The sequence below is a fragment of the Varroa jacobsoni genome, unplaced genomic scaffold, assembly GCF_002532875.2.
Source record: "Varroa jacobsoni isolate VJ856 unplaced genomic scaffold, vjacob_1.0 scaffold_1244, whole genome shotgun sequence".
Taxonomy (NCBI): domain Eukaryota; kingdom Metazoa; phylum Arthropoda; class Arachnida; order Mesostigmata; family Varroidae; genus Varroa; species Varroa jacobsoni.
Genome location: NW_019214146.1, coordinates 198,357 through 218,775, shown reverse-complemented (window position 1 = coordinate 218,775; position 20,419 = coordinate 198,357). Strand labels below are relative to the sequence as shown.

The following is a 20,419-nucleotide window of genomic DNA, read 5'->3' as shown; positions in this document are numbered from 1 at the left end:
TCAATCCCTTTCAATCCTTGTGGAGCTCCCTTAATGATTGAAATTTAGCTTTAATTAGGGGATGTAAAACACTCATTAGATTTTTTCGCCCAGAAATCACAAATTTCTACAATGATATAATACTGTGGTGTTACCAGAGAAATGGTAGAAGGGTGTCGATCAAAGTACCATTAATCTTATTTAATCAATTTAGTATTATTTTAATCATCATCGAATACAGTCGTTAATAAATTTACTCCCGTTCTACCCCTGAAGCCAAAAGATGCTGCTGTGTAACACTGAAACGTGTTCGCACTTCTTGGTATCCATTTCTCTCGTATGCATACTCGAACCCGACTTGAGAAAGTGCTAGAGTCGCGTCAGAGTACAATTACAATGCTTTCTCTCAGAAATCTTTGTGGAATCCACTAACGGATGATGAATGTCAAACCTTGTTCATTTGAATGCTTTATACTCGCTCAAACAGCACAAACGTGCCCATTTTTATGAATAGATATTAAAAAGAAGTTCTAGAACGATATTGTCTGTAAGTTTTGAGATAACCAACTATAAAATTATCTATATATCCAACTTCAATTAAAAACGTGAATGTGTTAACTTTTTTCCTTTTTGACTACTCTTGAATATTTTGATCCGCTGTTTTTTTTACACCAGTTTATGACTTGAATGCCATAGATCATCAGCAATAATGTATTCCGTCGAGTTTGAATTTTGCCGCCACTCTTAGGTATGTTCGACACAAAACCGCGGGCTATTCGGCAATTGTTTACGTTCGTGCTTTGAATTCCAAAAATCGAATATATATAGAAAAAACCGTCGGGGCTGAATGTTCGGAATCCGGACAGATTCCTCTTCGGCATGATTTCAAGTGATGCTTTTATTGTGGATGGGAGTGTGACTGGTGTTGTGCATTTTTGTTAATGTTTTTTTATTGGTTGCCTTCAAGCGGTAAAGCGTTTTTTCTGCTCACGCATAATATACAGTTACCCCCAATCGCTGGATCGTCATGCCGGGTCCAGGGGTAAGATCGCCTTGGATCGCTGTCGCCAGAACAGCAACAAGTGCTCTTTTGTTAAAGCATCTCTCGAATGAATGGCCATAATATATAAGCAATAGTAGTGTTCATTAATTTTTACTTTATTCATTATAAACAGTTTCAAATGTTCCATCGATGATGCATGTCGCTTGCGATGAGGACAGTTTAATGGAAACACTTCAGTTCTACAATACGAGCCACAGGACTATGTACTCTATACAGACGTGAGCTGGTAAAAAGAGTTATTTTGATATACTAGCGAATTAAGTATTAACAAGAAGTTCAATATGCCGAGTTTGGCCAAAAATATTAACTTGATCAACAAACTAAGTAGTCTAGTGAAACGTTAAGGAGTAAATAAAAAAAAAAGTGAACAGAACAGGGAAATATATGAGGTAATTAAGGTACCCATGAATAGTAACATTCGCGATCATGTATATGATCTACGGCGATTACTAATTAGTATATTAAGAATTAGGGCGTGCTAGACTCTGTTCTATTCTGAATCAGCCTTTAGAGTTATTTCGGCTACAATAGTCGCGTTTTTTGGTTTGTATAGATATGCATTGTCTATTATTCATATCTTCTATCGTTGGTTTTTCTTGCTCTTCGGGTTTCATTGCTATTCTACGATGTATTATGATACAATCCTAGCGGCATAAGAAGTAATTCGTTCTTCTTTTTCTAAAATTTGCATATTTTCCGCATACTAGGTAATAAAATTGTAAGGTAATGACGTTTTTCTTAGACAAGCTCAGCATATAAAAGGCTCTATCGACTGCTTATCAATACGCGCTCCATAATTCTGTGACATAATCCTGCAACTTGAAAATGCTGCTCGGGCAGCCGCAACGTAATAATAATATTCGTCAAAATCGGATCAAATTATATTGTACAAACATTTAAAACACAGCAATGTCTAAAATAATATATTTCCTGTATGACCATCAAGTTTGGAATTCCAACACAGAGGTCTTCAAGGGTTTTTACTAATAGTGCGTTAAGTATCATCAAGTTGCAAACGTTGTGTAAGTGTGTATGTAGCACCTGTTTCTCACACATAGCGGTCTGGAAGCACAGCGCTTCCAATTTGTGCAGAAAGTTCGTAGGCTCAATCGTTGGAATACAGCAGAGACATAGCAAAATAACGAAGCTCCTGTAAAAAATACTTCCTTGTCTTTTTGCACAGATCTGGGAGTGGACTGTGTCCTACCTATTAATAAGCAAAGTCTTTAGTTAGCGGGAGCTGCTGTTGCGCTTCGAACGAACGTGTTTTTAATCGTCGTTAACCCGATGATTATCGATTATTTACTTATTTAACTTATTTATTTATTAAACAAAGCCGTAAAATAAGCGAACGCGAATAAAACTGTGAGGTTTCACCTGGTATTTCACTTTCGTCAGCTGAAACTGCCGCCCGATTTGTTTGTAAATTAAACTTACAGCCTACTACAACACTCGAGCTAAATTGTTTTACATATTTATACAGCGCTCGTTGGATACCACATATGAACGAATACGTTACTAAACAAATATTTAAGATCTCTGCCGATCAGGGGCCTTACTCATCCTACTGAATAACAGAAAAAGAACGTATCTTTTGCTACCAGTTTCAAAGGTGTGAACATCCTATTCAAAATATAACAAGTGAAATGTACAAAGAAAAGCTTCGTTTACTTTTCGTTTACGAATGTCCTAAAAAAAGGTTCAGAGGCAACAAGAATTAATAAAATAAATTTAAGCAGCTTTCATGAAGTTGACTTTTATTAATCGTTTTTTTTGACAAAGTCCACAGATTGTCTTCGAAGTCAGATTAAATGTTGTTATATATTGTTTGCTATAATAATATTGAAAAATCTATCAAGTTATCGTTTCATTTGATCGAGGCTTAACGCTAAATTAAGGTAGATGATTGAAAAAAAGGTGTAATTTGAAAAGTACTTCTGTAGAGTTTCATGCATCGACACTCCATTGTCTATTTAAAAGGACGAGAAAGGTCAATAGGGTAGAATACGAATAATCAATAGCTGTCAAAAAAAAGGCTTTAAATATTTATTTACTTGTATTTTTTTTATCTTCTTTTTAAGCAGGTGAGTCCACCGAAACGAGCACTCCAACTGAAACTGGACAGTTTTTTTTTGCGAGATTCAACTGAAAGAGAGGGGGCTACTCTTGGTAGACAGTCATTCAATGGAAGTTCAAAGGAAAACAGTGGAGTTGGCGTGAACCTAGGTGCGAAAAAGGGTCTCATTACCACAACTGGGGAAACAACCCAAGATAATGAAATCTCGAAGTCGCCTAGCGTTTTGGCAGTCCCATATTCAGCCCAGGCGCACAACAATCAACACTGTATTGTCGAGGATTACTTGGTAAGAAGAAATTTTTTTTAAACAGTTTTTTTTAATCTCATTCATACAATAACCTGTTAGCATCGATGAAATTGAATTATCTTAACATTAAAAGCATTCTTACAGCATTTCGAACCAGATGGCAAAAGACTCGTATTGGCTTGTAAAGTAACTAAGGACCAGCTGAGAGAATTGTGTTGGAAGAACGGTGTTGACTGCGAGGAGTTGGGAGTATGTTGTGTTAAGCGGCTGAAGATTGCAGATGGTACGGCTGCTACAGTGAAGTACGAATCACCGAACTGGAGTCAAGGCAAGAGCAAGAGAAAGGCCTCCAGGACACAAACAAGTCCTTTGGAGGGTCAGTAATTACTACAGTTATGAACTAGTAAATTGTTTCGATTTTTTTGCTTGATGAACTTTAAACAACGGAAATCAATAACCATTGATTGCAGCTGGCAGTTACCCAAAGTAACACGTATATACTCAAAGCCACACCTAAAGGATGATGCTGAGATTGCATATAACAATTGTTATATCCTATACTCGTTAAAAAGAAACTTTCGATATAATACTCTATAGCTATTGCTCTATATTATAGATACAAAGGTCTATTACTTTTATCAAACGGTTGTTTTGTTTACAAATTTATTATATCGAGGCCTCAAATATATTTATTTAATACTTTCCTTCAATAACATTCGTCACTGTCACATTGTTGTTAACAACAAGTGGTGTTTGAAACGTGCTTTAGGAGCGAAGTATTATCATACCTGAGGTCATGCATCCTGGCTCAGCGCTTTTGTTATGAGTGAGAACTTAGAAGCCGGATCTTGAAAAGCATGGAGCCTTAAATTGCGCAATATGTGCCCTAAGCTCTACCTTGATATAAAATTCGTTACCATTCGCAAGATTTGGTTGACTCAGTTACTCGGCATATTGATAAACAAGCTTGTTAATAAGATACTTTTTAATTTTCTTTGATAAATATAAAGAATATGAGGTTGATCAGGTAGTCAAGGTACGCATTCGAGAATCGAAATTGGAGTGCTTAATTAAATGGAAAGGCTGGGACGAAAAGTACAACCAGTGGGAACCTCTACACAACTTAGATTGTCATGTAATGCTTATCGACTACCTTGTTGAAAACAAGTACCCGTAAGTATATCATTCACCTACTTCTGGCATTTTTGTAAATATAATTTTAGAGCTTTGCTAAGCTCTCACACAAATGCTACTTCAGAGCATGTCCGAAACTTTCTTGGCTCTTCATTAACACGTCCTTTTTGACCTTTTAGGTGGTTATTGTCAATGAAGTTATTTTTGCTTAATCTGCATCCATTCTGATACTTTCTTTTACTCTCTGGTCTGCGGCAGGGATCGAATATTGGCCGGTGTGCTAAGACATATAATGGAGGTAACGCTTCTAGATAACCCAGTACTCGATCTCAAGATTGCCTATCCCCTTTTGGAAAGGAAGTTCGTGCTCTCAGAGGCAAGCCAGTACACGCAAAAAAGCCTAAAAGCCATGCGGACAGACATTACAAACTTGCGATCCAGCCAACTTTTATCCAGGATTCACGAAGAGTGAGTTTCGATACCAATATGGAGTGAATTTATAACATGTAATCTCCGTTTACTGTTTTTAACAAAGCAACGACCAGTGTCATTACCGTATTGCATCTCCCTGCAACCAAAGAGTGCAGCCTTGCAAGGTAATTGTAAACCTCTCCTCGAACTCCATTGTTTCACATTGCCGTTAGAGGCATCCTGCTGCTCTCACAGCATAATATATTTCAACAAAAACGTAGTATAAGAAGCTACTTGTAAAAAAGCTTCTAGAATAGTGGTATGGTACTTCGAATGCTAGCCTCTATCAGTATAAGATTTTCGAACGAAATTCGCAATGCCAAATGAATCTCAGTTCCACCCGATCTAAAAAAGCCATGACAATTTCCGTAAGAAAATACTTCTGTAAGTACTACAAATTGATTCATGTTGGAAATTTCACAGGTGTTTGCTTTACTATTCGAAGACAAATAAAATATAAATCAACTAAATTGCACAGCTAAAACTTATTCATATTATATCAATATAGGCTTTGCTTTATCTATGATGGAAGCAATTATTTTTTATTAATAAAGTACATTAGAAAAACCTGTCTAGCGATGCAGATTTAAAGGCCTAACCGAATACGGACACCAGGTTTTAATATATCGAACGAAAGGCGCATTCCACGAGGAGAATCTATATGAATATCTTCTGCAAAAAATTAGGCTAAGTGGGTCATTTCTAATATTCCGATTATTTCTACTTTTAGGTTTGGAGGCCCATGTAAATTCATCCGAACGATGCTTGAGCGTCAGGATTATCTTGATGAGCTAGAGAATTGGCGTGAGTCGATCAAAAAAACCGTCCGGGAGCCTGCAGCGCTGTTTGTTGAGAACTTCGTTGATAACGACCCGCCCCCAACCAACTTCCAATTTATGTCTGTGAGTGCGGGATCATGTCTGATAGAAGATGCCACCGAAAAAATGATTCTGTTTATTTACTGCCAACACACGTAAGAAGTCTAGAAATAAGATGGTGGCATAACAGAAACAAATCAGAGTCCACCAAGCAATATCATAAGTGGCTTTCTTTATATAAATTACGAAAATCAGGTAGCCATCGCTACTAAATATGGTATTATTCATAAACGTTTTAACATGCCACATATGTGAACGAGTATATTTTCAGGACGCACTAATATCTTGCAAGCTATTAGCGGATGTTCTACTAGATGGGCAAGTGTATCAGTGGGGCGATGCACCGATGCCTTTCAATTCAAACGTTAGTACGTAACCTTCCACATCAACGAGGACGTTAGAGATCCTGTTACGTCCGTGACAGTATCAATAGAACTCACTTTCATAAACTTGCCTTTTTCGCCTAGACAAACTTGTAAATGCCTCACACCTGGCAACAGCTTGATGCATTATATCCCTTCTTATTGCGCAACTTCAAAACGTAAATCTTAGTCCCTTTTGGATATATATCAATTGAGTCGTAAGTATTTTTTAAATTTTCGAACATGGGTTTCCCGAAACATAAATTTTTCGTCGTAAACTTTTTCTTTGATGAAATTTAACCTACACCGTTCCGGAATTACCCACATGGATATATATATATCCGGGTAAACAAGCATTTTAACATGGTTGGTTAGGTAATACACTTCATAGCGTCATGTTTTGTTTTTCAGTGTGATTTTTCGTGAATGCTGGCAAGTTCAGCTCTTTTCTGGAAAAGTAAAAACGAGTCAAAGCTTTCGCTTTTACTCATTTTTACTTTCCGCAGATCTGCTTCCTTACAGCTATCGTGAAAAGCTCTAGGTGGTTTGTCCGGATTCACAATTCTTTTCATATTTTGCAGTATTCATATCTTGTTTTCAGTGACCTATCGCTCATAGTAGTTTGCCCCAAGAATTTATTCTATAATTTTTCTTATTATTAAAATAGTACTTTTTTGAACAGGTTGAATGCACAATCCCCAACCAATGGTCCAGGGCCATTTGTGTTGAATTCGTGCTTGTTCATCGATTTGTTGGTATGTTAGCTAGTCTCTGGAATCTGTTCAGTGAAGGGTTTGTTAAGGATAAACAACAACAGTATGGGCCATGGAAGTAGCAATGTTTTTAGGGGGCACATTGGTATGTTGGCTACACGTGAGTGTTCTCAGGCGTAAATTTGAAATGCAGAGTTTTTTCATCACTCTTGTCCTACTTTAAAGAACACTTAACTCTATTTTGCCTTGTTAGGGATTCTTCGGATACCTATATATATATATATATATATATATATATATAGATTTTACTCGCTTTAGACGATAGAGGGTGTAGCTAATTCTTAATCTGCCTGTAAATCCAGAACTAGCCAATGAATTCCTGAGAGTTCAATAGATGAGAACAAATGCATGGACATCAATAGTGTTATACTGAATCGCACTATTAATTCACGTACATGCCGTATACAATTCGATTATAGACGTTTAATTATCTTAATATGTTTTTGAATACAGATAGTCAACTCTCACAGTAACTTGTAAACTCGTAGGTAAATTCTTGTACAGAGGTTATACATCAATTGTGCCTTAGACTAGCGCGTAGTAAATTAAACTTAAGTAATGAGCCGGTTAAGACCAATTTCGGTGTATGACTTTAAGATCAACTGAAGTGAGCCTTAGGGATATATACACAGAAGTTTCTGAAGAGATTGCAATTTATTTGGGTTTAATAATATTCACATAATTTGCAACATTTGGTAGTCATAAACTGCGGTGTTTATTTGCAGTTTTGGAGGAATCGTGCAGTTTAAGATAATCAGTATATAGTTTATATTTAGATTTATACCTTCCATGTCTAAAATATAAATGCAAGGTGAAAAGGAACGCAGATAATTAATTCCCCGAGGCGCCGTGTAAACCCTATAAATAAGTTTATGTATCATTCTAATTTCTGAATTCTCAGTATATTATTTTAATATTTTGCTCTTCGTTTTGTTAGAAACCACAGAAAGACACCATAAATGCTATCTACGGCACTATAGCGTGAATGATTGTCACCACTGTTGACGAGTCTGGTATAATTGACTGCTCCAAAATGATGACTTTCTCTGTTGCGTTAGTAAAAGCTGTATCAAGCGTTCTAGCGTAACCATTGTCTCATCCACAGGGTATGTTTAATATAATCAATAGTTGATGGACCATTTTCAATATATGAGTAAATAAAAGCTGCTTCTATGGTGTTTGGTTTTAGAAGTGCCTAACTGTCGAATATAAAAATTACATAATATAACTAAAAGCCTGGACGTTTTGCAAAAAATCCGCTAACTGGCAAGAACGTTACGAATAAGATCTCTTCACAGAGAGGCATTTGCTGCGTTGGTATATTTATATGTGTATATATATATATATATATATACAGACTGTGTCCAAGAAGATGTATACATTGTAATCTGATTGACAATGACTGGTGCCAATTATCTAAATTTACTGCAAGAATCAGTGTTATTACATATTCGAGAGGACTTTAGTAGAGACAGTGAGTTTGGTTCGAACAGCACCTGCACACAGTGGTTGTGACGTGAGAGCATATTTTGATAAGAACCTTATAAACAAATGGGTAAGACAAAAACCGCCATAAAGTGGCCTTCCCCTTCCCCAGACCTAACTCCAATGCCTTTTCTTCGTGGGTTGCCTAAAAGAAATTTACACGGGAAAACCGACGACTCTGAAAGCTTTTAAAGTAATAGCCTGCTTTTAATAGCTATGTAGATCACAGTGATAGTAATTTCAAACATCTGTGATTGGAGATAAATTTTATATAGAATCTTTTGTAGTCAATAATCTTTATATGTAAATAAAAATTAAAGTTACGATCATTCAAACAATGTATACATTTTTTGGGACACTATATATCCGCTAGCATCACTTAGAAAATATTAAGATGTATCAAGTACACCTGTGGCAACAGCAAACAGAACGAGCATTTTTATTATAATATAAACACTTCAGAGAACTTGCTGGCGACAGTTTCGGTATGTCTTGCTGTTGCAAGACGCTGGGGTATTTGTACTACTGGTAGTAACCAAAGAAATATAGAAAAGGAGCAAAAAAATAAAGATGAATCGAATCCAAGGCATGGAAGGTCAAAGGTTTAATGCGCAGAGAGGAGCTGCGGACTGATGGGAGCTAAAAGAAGCGGGTAAAAGAGAACTAGTAGGCCAAGTTTGCTAAGCTGATAAGAGCCACTTATCCGTAACGTAATAACTTGGAAAAAAAATTATCTCAATCCGCCGTCTCTGCAGTTCGCTTGCCTTTTGTAGCTTTTTACCTATGTAGATGGCCGGATATTCTTGTGTGCAATAGGATCGGAAATGAGTGGCGCATAGCGAATGTGATAGTGCAAGTTATTGGTATGCATGTCTCAACTGTTCGTACATATATAGCTAAGATTCTCGAATTTAATTGAAGTGCAGTTAGCCCACAATTTGCCATTAACAAGCATGCCGTAAGCAGACGGACAGAAGAGCCTATCCAGGGCAATCTGTCGTGGTAGATGGATCTGACTCGACCGTTCAGTGAGTTGTCCTTCTGCCTTTATCGATGGAATGACTTGTATGTGTCCGTTACTTGTATGTGGCCGCCGTTTTACAGTGTGATTAGTTCCGGCGTAGAAAGTAACTAGCGTATGATAGGGACGCGCTTGGTTTAGGATGCGGCCTATAAAATTGTTTACTATTGTAGGCACGGTAGCTCCCATAACAAACCGTTTTTGTTCACCATATCCGAAACTTACATGTTCCTTGAAACGGTTTTAGCAACTGAAACAGGTTTAGACGTTGTTATATTACGATCTTACCATTATTCTCCTTTTCTGTCTTCAAATCTTCTTTTTTATGTCCATATTTGTCTGTCAAATGGAGTGCATTGAAAGGACCAGGAATAGATGAACTGATTTTATACTTTCTTTACTTTTCGAAGAAAAACAAAAGACAAACATGCCTGAGATTTCATGATGGTGTATAACTCAAAAGGATTACCTTCATTACACTTTAAACGACTGTTTAGCAACGCACTTTTGTAGCAACTGTATTGAAGTAATACGTTTCCACTTTCCTTCCGATGTGTTCCATCCCCCTCGCAACATATTTTGAGTCGAGAATTAACAGTAGAACAACTTTCATTGCTTGAAGAGTACACATATTTTGTTTTCTGCTTCTTTTAATCGTTACTCGTGGCCTTTTGTGCGTGTATGCGTTTTATTGTGAAAATCTACATCCATCCGATAATTACTATGCTTTTAGGACTACACGTACGCCGAAGGCATCATGATTGAGCGAGCCGAATTGGGGTGTCGCTGTAGAGACTGTTACAAGGACGGCTGCGGAGGCCTCCATAATGAGCGTCAGAAAGCCTACAATGAGAGGGGAGTTCTGACTGTTGCCTGCCGGCGGAGTAACAGTGGGATCATCGAATGCAATGCGTCCTGTACATGTCCGGCATCCTGTTTCAACCGTGTCACACAGGTATGAAGTTAAGCTGCTATTCAAAAGGAATACATAAAGTTGTTAAGTAGTTCTTTAACCTCAAAGGTGAATGTTTTCTATCTCTGTTCGCACGATCCGTAACTAGGTTACTTACGTTATCGAGGTAAAAAGCATTCTGAGTAATAATAATTCAACTTTGCTCATGTCACAGATTAGGGTGAGAAACTTTTTTCAAAGAGCTGATGTCTCCTTCTCTCAGGTGGTCTGCAGGACGTGTGTCGATATTTCCTGACGATTCGTGTAGCGATCGTAGCGACTTACGTGACGTGCGTCGACTCTGACTTTCTTTTACCTTGGAAGATGTCCTGGTTGAACCTTTTTCTGATTACGTTTGGGGCAAATATTGGTCGCTTATTTTCGTTGAAAATGGCTAAAGAATTGCTGATTCCGTTCAGTTTATTTAGTTAAGCACTTCGATGAATAAACCTACTTCCTTCCGCTTTAGAGTTTACACTGTAACACGTGCGCCTCTAGCATGCCGTCGAAGTTTGGTTACTTCTGTTGAGTGGTTTCGCATCCAGAAATGAACGCCGTTTTTAAACTTTCGTTATACATTGTTCAGTTGTATGTGGCTTGGATATCATCCACCTCGTATCTTCGTCGGGTTGTTAGAGTAGAACAACCTTATCTACGAAGCTTGTAAACTTATGTGGTATTCCTATAGAATTGTAGGTCATTTGCAACTGCTCCTCTTTAATCGGTTTCGTGTTTTTCGCGTGGGTTTACCGGGAAAGCATCACTTACAGAATGCATGTCACATGATGAAAACACGACTCCTAATTTTACAATATCATCACTCTCTTTATACCTAACTATAGGCGCTCACGCACTGGCGCAAAACAGCAAAAAGCGTTTATCCTTGGAACAAATGCATTTAATAGTACAGTGCCACCGTAGAGGGTTGCTATTTCCACCGACCGAATTGATCAATACCGTTTAAATCTAGCTTCTAATTGAAATATATAAAGTAGCAATTGATAAATGTGTTTTCGCAGCGAGGCCGGCAGGTGCCAGTGACAATCTTCAAGACAGATAATGGCCGAGGCTGGGGGCTGAGAGCAAACGCTCCGATACGCGCTTGGAGCTTTGTTATGGAGTATTTAGGCGAAGTGATTACTTCTGAAATGGCAGGTCAACGTACTGATGACACCTATCTCTTTGACATTGACTTCAACACGGAGCGCGAAGCTAAATACACCGTTGATGCTCTCCAATGCGGCAATTGCTCACATTTTATAAATCATTCGGTAAGGTAGACTTCTGTACTTATCCAACTAGAGGGCGATACACTTAGATACAGATGATCCTCGTTCTTTGATCCTTTGAGGTTTAGTTAGGTCCAGTTTGGCTTACGTAATAGTAATATAAGTAAATAAATATCTTAAAAAAATGGAAAAGTATTAATGCGATTCTTCGTCCACACCATTTTAAATAATAACATACGGAATGTTATTCATCATCTTAAACTAGTCGAATTATTATCGAGCTAGATGATCAAGCGAAAGCGGCTATGGAGATAAATATAAATATATCGGCCTATCACGCAACGATAAATTAGCAGCTGATTAATGTTGTTGTAATAATTAATGTACGCTCCATTATTGACTTCATTACAGTGCAATCCAAACTTGGTTGTCATTCCGGTTTGGGTGGATAATCTCGACTTGCTGATGCCACGCTTAGCATTTTTCTCCAGTCGGGATATTCGTAAGCATGAGGAACTCACGTTTGACTATCGCGTCAATGGTAGGGTTTGCCACACATCTATGCTTTCTAGTGTTTAAATAAATTGCTGCAGAAATAAGAGGAATCTGATTGTACAAGAAGTTATTAACTTACTTTTTAAAAATATTGAAAGTAAGTTGACTTCTATTCCGAGAAAGAATAATATAAATTACAACTTCCGCGTATTACAATTGTTCGCAAAGATTCAGATGAATGCTAAACATTAAATGCATTATTTACATCGATTTATTGTAAGCACTCTCTACCCAACTCTTTTTCAGTAACGGAGGCGGAGTCCTTGGATTTATCCCGTGCTTCCATGGACGATAACCCTGCTGCTCCAGGCCGACTATTGTTCCAGTGCCGTTGCGGAGCAGAGAACTGTAGAGGGCAATTTAACTAACAGGAAAAAAAACTGTTCTTTCCATAAAAAATATGAACATTTTAGTTTTTCAAATTGGAACCGCAACAAGTATATATAAAACTCAGCAAATGAACTAACGATAATGGAGTGAAAACACTATCTAATCCAGTATTGTCCCAAATGGAGACAAAATTTCTTCTTAAATGATCTTCACATAATAGGCGAGTAATTATACTTAGACAGTTTGTACCATACAGCCACTGCGGGGCATTTTCAATACATTGCGAAAAATAGGAAAAGGCAGCAAAAACCAGCTTGTGTTGAAAGGACTGAAGCCAATTATTTATGATCCTTTTGTTTGATGTATGCCCATTGAACCATTCCCGGGCTCGCACATATGTTGTAGAAATAATGCGCGACCAGAAAGAAATCGTGTCAGAGGAACAAATCTGACAAAAAAGGACTCTTATCAAAAAGAATGAGGAAGTTGTTATGTTTAATAGTAACGCCTCGTTGCGTTTACGCACAGAATGAAAAACGTCTAATGGGAAAATAGACGTGTGCCACTTTCGATTTATCTATTAGATATTTGATTGTAGACACTATGGGCGTGTATCTGTGTGTGCTTGTGACTTAGCCTTGCCACTGATGCTAATCGTAGCTTGGTCGAATTCATGTTGTGTTGATATTTTATGTCAGACTTTACAGTTCTATTCTACGTGAAATTATAAGGCTACCGAACTCACTGAGAAAATGGGATCGGATGTTATATTATATTCGAGAAACTAATATTGGGTGTTACAGTTGAACAGAAAACAACTGCCCGAATCAAACATGGGTACGCAGCAATTGTCAGAATCGCTGGTCTCTAGAAATCCAGTGCACTTTGATAAAGATTTCAGAACAAAATTATCGGAGGTAGGTATTGAAACTTTGTAACAAACGAAATAAGGAACGTTTCAAAATGTCTAAAGAACTGATATTCTGTGCGTGCTCCAAGTAGCGTTCAAATAGTTCGTAAGACTAATATGAGATGCTTTGTAACAATCTGCATAGAAACAATTTGTATTTCAAGACGAATTTGTACACATATTTACGTTTAAGTTTTTGACTAATTGCGTCATTTGTGATGGACCAAATATATATATATATATACAGTGTAGGTTCAGCATAACAGCCGTTCGCAGTTAATAATCAGTCGTAAGACAAGCCTAGTTAAAAATAGCAATTAATAAAAAATCTGTAGCATTTATAAACAGTTTATATTAATAAGGTTTTATTATTGATCCATGCCTAAAGATGTTTGCTCAAAATAAGTGTAAAACCAGAATAGGAGGAGCGTGCGAAAAAGAAATTTGTTTGTAGCTACACTAGCTCAAACCGCTCTCTTCGAGCCTGACCTGTGTCACTACAAAGAACCTTTTATACCAGTTTGCTGGCCCGGCGTTCAGCCATTGACGATGTTTGCGCATGTTGCAATTTCATTGATTTTTCATTTATATCACATATGTAAGGTGGTGTATATCAATAGTGGAACCAGCGTCCAGCATTTCTGGCTTTTTCAGTTAAAAGTTGAAAACCCCAAACGATCGTAAATATCACACTTTTACCTTTGTACAACATTTGGGTGAGCTGTCTATCGATTCTGTAGTACTAGTACGATCCTAATAATTTTTAGTGCGGTTTTTTTATTATCAAAAGTGTAGATTGACAAAAATGGTTGATCTTCACGAAAGTAAAATCAGTCTTGTTATATACTTGTTGTACATACATTTAAATGTACCTCAGTGATCGCTTGCTATAGAGAAAAGAATAAAGTAAAATAACTCAAGAACCCTTATATATTTCTTTCGTACCATAATACATCGTCTTTCAAACAGGTCATAATCCTAGGAACAGTCGATTGAATACTGCCAACAAGACATACTGACCTCATTGGTAGTCCAAACGATTTTTATTGGGCATGAGCGAAAAAAGCTATAAAAGAACGCTAGTAAGACCAATTATAGTAAATAAGCGTAGCTTTTTATTATACTTCAATGCCTTAAAATAAAAATATTAAAGTCATTTAGTCCGAATGTACATTCAGGCACTACTTATTTATCTTTAAATGTTTACAGTTTTACGTCCGATGCCGTCGTTAAGCTTTCTGTCAGGCGGGTGGCTTTCAGCACGAAAGGAAGTGAGTTCACGCTCGAGTTTTAACCCAGACCACCAGGTACCTGTCAATTTTAGCAGACAAATACGCTACCCATAATGCCATCAACGTTCATCACGTGATACTTCCCGATGGCAGATTAGTAAGTGGCGTAATTGCCTGCTAATATATAAGAACACCTGGTGGGATAGATTCGAATACCGGCATAGGCACACTTTGTTTCGAGCTGGTAAGCAGCCGTCTGATGAAATGCCAAACGGTGGCCGTTTGTAAAACTCAAAACATTGGGTTATTCTTAACTAACAGTTCCAACAATCCCAAATAAGCCAATAGCCTAATTATTTATCAGCAAGTATTTCAATCGGATTTAACAGCTTCAAAATTGGATAAAAAATAGTTGATGGGAAATGGCATTTAATGCACAAGTAGCAGCTTTAATTCATTGTCACTATATTCCAAGATGCTCAAAACAGCACTTTCAGCTTCTTCAAAATGTTCCGAACGACAGGATGCATTTAGGATATGCTATATACCGTACTGTATTTCTGATCTTAACAAAAAATAGCAAACCTAAGGATAATTGTTTGTACTTTTCCGTGCGGAACTGCCATAGAGCATTGTTTTAGGCGGTGGGCTTTCATCATGGAATGTAGTGTATTCACGCTCAGTTTCAGTCTAAATAACTACGTGTCCGCAAATTTTATAGACAAACATCACAATTATGGAGATAAAAGACGCGCAAATTTTTAAACAACTGCTACCATGCCAGACTGCTGTTGCTCATTGTTACTGTATTTCGCAGAGGTACGGTCGTGTTGATTTTCTTTTCCTTCGCTCTCGAAAATTTGAATGATTGCGCGCTGAAGCGTGTTTGTTTTGGTCCTCTAGCCGGCAGGTAGTTTCGGTTGGCGTCAACATCCGGCAGTATAACCGAAAGTTGGGTTCTGTGTAGTTTTGAAGGTTATTTCGCTGGGAAACCTTTCAGGGTGAGCATTGGGCAAGATAATGTTTATTAGCGGGAGATATTTTAACTGTTTTTCGTGTGTGTTTTATCGATATTGTTGACGACGGCGACCGTGTACTTGGCAAATGCTAAATTCTCCTTCCTGTGTCCTTCCAGTGTTCCGTCGAGCAGTTCTGGTAGGTTGGTGTTTTACTACCCGAACGGACGGTGTGAAATGGCTCTCGTCACGCGACTGGGCAGCCGGAGGAGCATTCTATCTCAGGCTCCAATCCGTCAGCTGTCGACGAACCGCACTCAGGGTATCACTGGCCGAGGCCAAAAGGCAGCTTATGCCGTCCTTGGGCTGGCCGGTGCGGGAGCCGCCGGTGTTCTGATTGCCCTCGAAAGCTCGCCGTTACATGCGGTTGATCTTATCGTTCATCCTTCGAAGTACGATTGGCCTCACTCGAAAACGATAGCTAGTTTGGATCACGCATCTATTCGACGAGGATATGAGGTTCGTTGACTTCTCTGTTATATTCCTATTACATATTGTCCTTGGAAACTTAAGTCTCCTCCCAACTCGTAGGGGAGTCCGCTCGGCATCTACTCTAAAATCAGTTTCTCCAAATGCGTTCTGATAAAAGTGATGTAAGTACTATAGGTGTAAGAGACATACTTCCACAAACACCTGAAGCCTGTTCAGTAATTTAAATACAATATAAAGATGTGTTTTTATGCGCAAAAACATTAACAGTAGTAGGATTGTCTGTTCGCGTAAGCGCATAGAAGATACGAATTTGCATCGGTTTACTTTGAAGTGTTTAAAAAATATTAGAGCTCACAAATATATTTTGTGTTATTGTAGCTTTTTGGCAAAAGACACCTCCTTAGAAGTACTTAATTCCTGCAGATCAAACACTAGAGCATACTATTAAATGAATGATTTTATAGAATCTTTAATAAAGAGCAATAAAGCTTCTGCTAAGCAATTGGGTTTGGCAGTAGTTTATGCGAAAATACTTGACCGGCTAGTAGGTCATGCTCAAACGTTGCTTACTAAGAAAATCTGATAGCCAAAAGAAATTTTAACAAAACTCTGTTCTAAAAATATGTTAACCTGCTCACTTTTTTCCGAAATGAAATTGGTTTGTGCAAGTATCCCCAATAATTGTTACCTTGATATCATAATCCTATAATATCGACATGGAACTTGATTTCAGTAGCAATTCATATTTTGACTGTCATTTTCCATCCGCCGATTATAAAAGTGGCTCATAAACTTTATATATATACATTTGTATATAATAATATATAAATATATAAAAATAAAAATATAATAAAAATAAAAAGGTTTAAAACAAACAAAATAATTATTGTCCCATCTTTGTCTGATGGAAACACTTTCTGCTGTTACCTTAAACATAATAATAACTGAAAATAAAAGTATTTTGTGTTTATAATTTTAAAAAGAATTTACAATTAGGATCTGTTAAGATGTAAATAAGAGAAGATATCCTTTTTACATAACTAACTCTTTCATATTTTCACAGTTTATGTAACTATATACTAGGACAAGCACCTGTAGTATGTAAGACTGATCGTATACGATAGTACAAACCTACTTTATGTATTGAATCTGTTAAACTGATAGCGCAACAAGTACATCGATCCTTAGATTAAAGATAAGAATTTCTTATTTCTAACTGTAATAAATAATTACGTGAAGTGAGTTACTTTGTTGACTTCTGTTGTTACAAGCGCAAACCATGCAAATACATGGTTTTACTTTTTCGATGTTGCCTATTAATTCCGTGTACTGTCCTCTTCGAATTTTATACAATTTGTTTTTTTAAGCGCAGGTTTACAAGCAAGTCTGTGCTGCATGTCACAGCTTGAAGTATATTGCTTATCGAAATTTGGTCGGTGTCTGTTTTACGGAGGAAGAGGCGAAGAGTGAGGCAGCAGAAATCATGGTTACCGATGGCCCTAACGACGCTGGCGAGATGTACCAAAGACCAGGCAAACTTTCTGACTACTTCCAGGTAAATCAATCCTTATAAAAGTGGTAATATGTTTACTTCTTCTAAAATATATAACTCTACAGACATATTGATTTTGAAACATGAAGTTCAGAACCGTCTTTGTTTTTTGAAATAACATGTAGAAAGAGCACTTCGCTTTTGCTACTTATGTCACAAAATTCTGTCAAATAGCACCCTTTACGCTGTTAATAGATGAATCCTAGTACCTTAGTTCTAAATTAGATTACTGAATGACACGAATAAAATCAATCGACTAAAATGTGTGCGCTCCATATTCATTTTTGCAGGATCCCTATCCGAACGAGCAAGCTGCGCGTGCTGCAAATAACGGCGCATACCCACCCGATCTTTCATTTATAACTTCGGCTCGCCACGGAGGCGAAGACTACATCTTCTCTCTACTGACGGGCTACACAGACCCACCGGCTGGTGTTGAATTGCAAGAAGGCCAACACTATAATCCTTACTTCCTAGGAAATGCCATTGCTATGGGTCAAATGCTGTTTGACGAGGCGATCGAATACCAGGACGGTACGCCCGCAACGGCTTCCCAGTTAGCCAAGGATGTCACCTGTTTCTTGAAATGGTGTGCTGAATTTGAGCACGATGTTCGCAAAACACTGTTTATCAAAGTAATGTTGATTTTGCCTTTACTGACATATGCTTCGTGGTACATGAAGCGAGTGAAGTGGTCGTCGCTCAAGACTAGGAAAATTGTCTACAAGCCGAAAAAATACGATTAAAAGGCAGGTCCAGGCAAGTAGCTCACCGCCCCCAACAAGAATGTGAGGGAAAAAATGCAGAAAAAAATTACTACAACTACCAAATCAACAACTACAAAATACAGAAGAAATAGAACCCTTCTGTATACGATGCATGACCCACCCATAGCTTTTCATCTTCTTTGAAAACGAATTTCGATATTAAAAGGGACGGTAATATAGAGTAAAGTAATGGTAAGTGGTATATGGAACAACAAAGGAAACCTTAAGGCAGAACATAAGTGCATAGGAAAGTTTTATATACATGAACTACAAATATAATCAGATCCCAGAAGACTAAGCCAATTACAATACAACCAACAACAATTACAAATACATATTATCAAAACAGAGCAAAACCCCACGAACCTTAACAAATATAGTAAAATGTATACGAAGTGGACATAAGAAATCCTTTAGAAAACACAAGTGAGGGTGGAAGGAACACCGGAGCACTTATGTATCATCGAGTGAATAGAATATATGATTATAACTTACCACTTCCTTCTGATTACTGGAACGTGGTAGCGGTAAGGGTCAACTTACGACGCGTTAGTACACAGAAAAAGAATATCTTTTCCTATGTACCAACTGAACAGAGCGAAAGCGTAAAAGAGAAAAAGAGAGAAAGGAAGGAGCGCAAACACGAAGACAAATGGAAGAAACATGCATGAAACAAAGGAATGAGATTTTTAATTCTTTCCGCCAATAAATTTTAGGTTTGGCGGAGCACGTTTTACCATTAGTGCCCTGGACGGCCTTGGTGAAGCTGATGTAGATAAGAAAAAATAAATAAAAATAAAACACGATACAATAAAAAATATATATTTATTCTGAGTGTTTACTTGAAAAGAGAAATATTGGCTTTATCCGTAATTTGATTTCGACGCAGAGCAAATATTTAACCAATTCATTAAAAGCTGGATACAAAACGAGTTTTATTCTTCACTTTCATGCTATGATTCCCATATATATAATAATATCGCCGTCTTATAAACAAAATACTTTGATCGACAACAGCTAAGTATGTGTAAAATATCTCGGCGAAAAAATTGTTTGGTTTTCCAAGGTCTTCAAAACTGTCTGACAACGAATACCTTATCTTTATATATACGACGGCGGATTGACATAAACGGTAAGTAGATTTTTAGAAGAAAATATTTTTATCAAATACCAGTATTGATTTCAAGGAAACAATTGGCTTAAAGAAAGGCACTTCTGATACACATTTTATGAAAGTTTCTCGCGAACTTGGGTGATGTGGAACGATCTTGGATGGAGTTTTATTTTTTATACGACGCTTCATCTCTCCATGAATTCTAAAATAATTTTGCGAATAATTATTAGCATTCTTCGAAGAATCAGTCAACCTTTGCGGAGTCAAAAAACCTTACTAAGAACAGTGTTGGACTCTCTTTCCGATCTCACTTCTGTATTTAACTACACGTTTTGGTGTTTATTAGATGTTTCTTTAGCGCGAAAATTCCTACCTACCCAGTGGATGTCTTAGAAAACGTCGTTTCTCGGCGCACTTTCCAACCGTTATTTCAAACTATCTCTGTCGCAGGTCTACTTAAGTACTAAACTAACTATGAAGGATGATTAGTGTCGTTTGATGTGGGTCTCTTCCAGCTGTGTTAATTGTAGTTGAAACTGTGCACAAGGATTTCGACGTAAATTTTAACATCGATTACAGCCTAGTTCAAGTCACTGACAGAAAGCCCGTATTTATTCTTTCCTTCTTTATAGGTAGTAATTACACTAACTGATGTACGAGCTGATTACAATAATTTGAAATTTTGACACACAAGATCATAAACTAACAAAATATTTAATTTTAAAATCTTAGTAAATACTTTGCAGGACTCTTCGTATCAAATTCCATTTGCAGAATACCTTTAGTAGAATTAAGAGTTTCTTGCTCGTTATTAAAGATTACCAAGCAAAGAAAAACAAG

At 37.3% G+C, this 20,419-nt stretch overlaps 2 protein-coding genes across 2 annotated transcripts; both read left to right on the top strand.

Annotated features, from left to right (window-relative positions):
• The first annotated feature begins 38 nt into the window (after window positions 1–38).
• LOC111267950 (histone-lysine N-methyltransferase SUV39H2) lies at window positions 39–14,389 on the top strand. The gene is made up of 10 exons (XM_022846571.2): window positions 39–1,021; window positions 3,127–3,405; window positions 3,511–3,742; window positions 4,377–4,539; window positions 4,759–4,968; window positions 5,702–5,873; window positions 10,224–10,445; window positions 11,462–11,713; window positions 12,083–12,212; window positions 12,473–14,389. The coding sequence occupies exons 1-10, from the start codon at window positions 1,007–1,009 to the stop codon at window positions 12,592–12,594; spliced, it is 1,797 nt and encodes a 598-aa protein (XP_022702306.1). The 5' UTR covers window positions 39–1,006; the 3' UTR covers window positions 12,595–14,389.
• Window positions 14,390–15,586: 1,197 nt separating this feature from the next.
• Cyt-c1 (Cytochrome c1) lies at window positions 15,587–19,287 on the top strand. Its single transcript, XM_022846583.2, has 4 exons — window positions 15,587–15,699; window positions 15,834–16,173; window positions 17,519–17,701; window positions 17,989–19,287. Exons 2-4 carry the CDS (start codon window positions 15,892–15,894, stop codon window positions 18,442–18,444), a joined length of 921 nt encoding a protein of 306 aa, XP_022702318.1. The 5' UTR covers window positions 15,587–15,699; window positions 15,834–15,891; the 3' UTR covers window positions 18,445–19,287.
• The last annotated feature ends 1,132 nt before the right edge of the window (window positions 19,288–20,419 follow it).